Here is a 4,338-nt window from a genome sequence, read left to right as displayed (position 1 = left end):
AGTTTTAAGTTCTTAATTCTACAAGGCAATATTTTTTTAAAATCCTGAATTCCCACTAGTGTGACCCACATGACACATTTTCTCTTAGCATTTCATTATCACTATTTTATCCACCACCCCTCAAAAAGTACGAAATTAAACGTAAAATACTACCTATAAAATCATTTTTGGTCAAACAAACTATAATTTTTATAGACTTCAATTTTGTTTGGTTACAGAGCTATCAAATAAAAAATCAGACCCCTCCTGCCACATTCTCTCTTTAACACTTCGTTGATAGTTCTCTCTTACATTTCACTGTATATTACCTATAACCATTAGAAAGTCAAGGTTTTCATCTATCAAATGATGTATTGTATAACATTGTGTTGTGAACAGAATATCATCAGTTTCACTCACAGTACAAGTTTTTGTAACGTCGTATAGTTAGAAAACCAGGAAAATTTGGAGAGGTAAGTGAATTTGTCAACTTTTTTCACGTTATCAGTCTATATTCTTTGGTGCATTATTTAATTAAATAAAAATTATTAAGTGCATTACTATCTACAGTATAAAAAATTAGGGTTAAATCTCTTTGAAAACTGAGAGCAAGAAAAAAGAAGATTGGTTAAGTTCTTTAATTTTTGTTTTTCATATTTATTTTTTATTTATTATTATAAAAGTAACTAAAATCTAAAAATATGGATCTTTCTAAGTTATTTAAGACTAGATTAGGTAAAATAAGTAATAATAATAATATAATTAAAATGGTTCACAAGGCACGTTCCCCAAAATGAAAATTATTTTGCACATACTTTTCTATCAAATACACTTTGTGTAAAATTGCCATGTTGTTTCATTGTTAGAATATGCCAAATTTATCTTTGATATACTTTCTTTTGTGCAGTATAGATACTTTCTATAATAATGCAATTTGGTCATTTTTTTCCACTCCAAGAAGGAAAAAAAACATCATGGAATATCAGTAACATCTATTTGGTCCAAAAAAGGTTAAATTCTCAGGTACCGTAATTACCTTCGGTCTAAATGGGTCGACTTAAAGGGAGACATTTCCACTAGTCTAGATTTCTTCGGAGAACCTAGTGTATCATGATGATCTGCTGATCGCTTTAATGTGTCCTTTGTCACTGAAGTGGGATAAATAATTTCTGACAATCTAAAAAAAGAAATGAAATTTTACACACAAATTCTCAAACATATTTATATGCAAATATAAAATGAATTATGAAAATATTCCAGTAAATATTGTAATAACAAACTCATTAGACATTAAATGATGTTTAAATTACCTTACTTTAAAAATACTCTACTTCAAATTTTTTAATGACCAGTATCACAAGAAGAATATGCAGCAATTAGCAGCATTCATATAAAAAGCAAAAAGGAAACACAACCTTTCATGATCTGCACCTGCTAACTTCTTCCATACGGACTCGGTTGAATTTGCCAACCACATGATTACCTTGCACTCGTTTAAACTCATTATAGTTTTGATACTACAAAAAAATCAGGTTTTTAGTGAAGCATTTTTAATAAACTAAAAAAATATTTGTTCGTGAATGTATCAAATCTTTTTTTTAACTAGTCCAAGTGCAAAGTGATTTTCATGTTAAGATTAAAAACACTTCTCTTGATCTCAAAAATCTTAAATTTCATTTGCATAATCTGTAAAACCTCCTAAATACATTTCAAATGTTTTTTTTCAGTAACACTAAATTTTATCTGCTATTTCCTCTACCCTAACTCTATATGGTGTTAGTTGATTTGACCAACTTTGTAACCATCATAAAAATTAAGAGATAAATCTAAATTACCCTTTCTTTTGTTCTAGAATGACTGCAAATTGTAATAGAAAACCACAAATGTTTACTCTAAATAGCTTAATTCTTTTAACAGTATACATCTATTTACATTTATTAATTTTTTGTTTTATTGACCTTTGAACCATGTCTGAAAATTACACGGTACATGTGCAGCTCACGTTATTCTATTGAATAGCATAATGCACAAGCTTCTCCCTAGTACACCCCATGAAGTTTTTTTTTTACTATTAGCTTACCAAACAAGTTCCTATTTTTTTTTACATTTTACTTTTATAATAATAAATAAATAAAACAAATTAAAAATTAAAATCCTTATAAATATCAAACACTCTTTTCAGTAAAGCTTTATCTTTTATCCGTAATTTTCTCTACTGTAACATTATATTTGATTCTCCAGATCGTAAGACAAATTATCAGAGTATAACAAAATAAAGGTTGCAAAATGCAAAATAAAATTTATAGTATTGATCACAAAGTTTCAAAGAACTTATGAGCAGAGTATATACTTCTCACCTTTTCAAATTTATTTTCTGTAGTAATTTTATTGTTAGGAACTGACTTAGAAACTAGATGAAAGAAAATGAATAATACTGCCTGTCTTTTTCAGTATGTTCAAAAGTAAAATTCCCGAGAGTTTCTTCTAATCATTTCATACCTATTTTCTATGTTTATCCTACTGTTAATGGCTGAAGGAGAAATCTGCTGAATATAAAGCAATGAATCGCTGCTCCTTACTTAATTGGACACTGTCAATATCAAATAAGCTCATGTGGTGCAATTCCCAAAACTTTCCCTGCTTTAAAAACAAAGTGGGGTAGGATTTATTAACTTGTTGACAGTATAATGGCTTCTACAACAACTGTCTAAAGTATTATAAAATGTTTATATTATGACTTTGTAGAAAGTCCAGACTGATCCAATAAGTCAGTAAGTGGACATTTCTTACAGTCTATTCGAATCCCGGTTCTGAGAACACAGTGAGGTAGAATTTATCAACTTCTTTACAATACATTGATTGCAACAACAGTTGTCTAAAATACTTTATAAATATGAAAGAAATATTTAAAATATGGCTCAGTATAAAGCTGTATCTGATCCAATAAACTTGTTAGATATTTGATTGTTAGTTATCCTCCTGGGTGGTTGGGATTTAGTGTTAGTATATGTGTAAATTTGTGTAAGTGCTTATGAATATTCAGTTTCCTATATTATTATGCTTACACAGTAACCAATAAATGGGTAGTTTCCAGTAATATAAATATGGCCCGTTTTGGTTGAACTAGTATTTTTGGTTTAGTCTTCTTGTTTATCACTTTAGAAACAAATTATTCACTGATTACTTTTTGTTCGAATGAACATTAACAGATTCTTATATTTTTTCCATCTTTTTCTTATTTTTAATAGTTTTTTTTTACTGAAACATTTTATATCAATTTTCCTTGATTTATACATTTTTATCTAAAAATGTTCCTTTCCATGTGTTAAGATCTGTTTATCAGTGATAAATTTATTGCATTGACTCTTCATCTTTCCCAAGTCATACAAATAAGCTTGTTCTGATTTGCCAAGTCTTTAGTTTTGTATAATGTTTTTATTCTACCTCAATGTAAAGGAGAAAAAAAATAACACAAGTTGTATATAATAAAACAAAGTACAAATCTCTTACTCTTAGCACTAATATACCTGTAATTTGTAAAATACAATAACATTTTGGTTACTGCACATTACATATGAATATATATTATTATTATTATTTTCAAATATATACTTAAATGTCAGTTATTTTTCTTAAAATATAGAACAGTAAATAAAAAATATTTGGAAAACTGATCTCTACTAGCTATGATGCTACAAAGTCCTTATTTGCACTCGTGAGTCGTACTTACTAACCCTTGTTGCAAGTTTCTTCCACATTCACATGTAGAGATGGAAAAATAAAATTTTTTGTAGACTATATATATGTAATTTCTGTTCAGTAAATAGTCTTTTAATGTAATACTTCAAACTTTCAAGAGAAGTAAGAGCTTTTATCTCATAAATAATTAAGAAGAGTGACAGAACTATGTAATAGAAATGTTGAACTTTTCATTGGTAATATAGTTATTGGTATACAAAAGTAGACACAGATGAAAAAGTCTTCTCAAATGATGAAGTGGTGGGCAAAGCCAATATGGTGGATTCACTAAATATTAATATATCTCAGCAAATATAAAAGGTAGAAGTTTTTTTTTATGTTCTAGTTTTCCAATATCAGAAATTTGAGTTTCTAATTCATTAGAAGCTATAGATGTTGTATTGTAATCTGACAAAACCCAGAAGGCAACATACGATGTGATACAAAAAATTATATTTAGCCTGTTTTTTAATACACACCTGGAAAAAAGTTAAGCACCCCCGTGTTTTTTTCAAGTGATTCAGATTCGACGTTCTGGTAACTGATTATAAATTACCATTCAATCTAAACGTGTTTATCAAATGAAATTATGCATTATTGGGCACAAGAAAACAGATTATC

General features: G+C 28.2%; 1 protein-coding gene across 1 annotated transcript in view; it reads right to left on the bottom strand.

The window, feature by feature from the left end:
- LOC106458544 (protein ELYS-like) overlaps window positions 1–4,338 on the bottom strand; it is an 82,713-nt gene that overhangs the window by 19,603 nt on the left and 58,772 nt on the right. The window contains exon 26 of the mRNA XM_013918062.2: window positions 1,016–1,156. Within this exon, the coding sequence (XP_013773516.2) occupies window positions 1,016–1,156 (141 nt within the window). The remainder of the gene's footprint in view (window positions 1–1,015; window positions 1,157–4,338) is intronic.

The sequence above is a fragment of the Limulus polyphemus genome, unplaced genomic scaffold (genome assembly GCF_000517525.1).
Source record: "Limulus polyphemus unplaced genomic scaffold, Limulus_polyphemus-2.1.2 Scaffold483, whole genome shotgun sequence".
Classification (NCBI taxonomy): domain Eukaryota; kingdom Metazoa; phylum Arthropoda; class Merostomata; order Xiphosura; family Limulidae; genus Limulus; species Limulus polyphemus.
The sequence above is the reverse complement of the archived record's forward strand: the minus strand, read 5'-3'. Positions and strand labels throughout refer to the sequence as shown.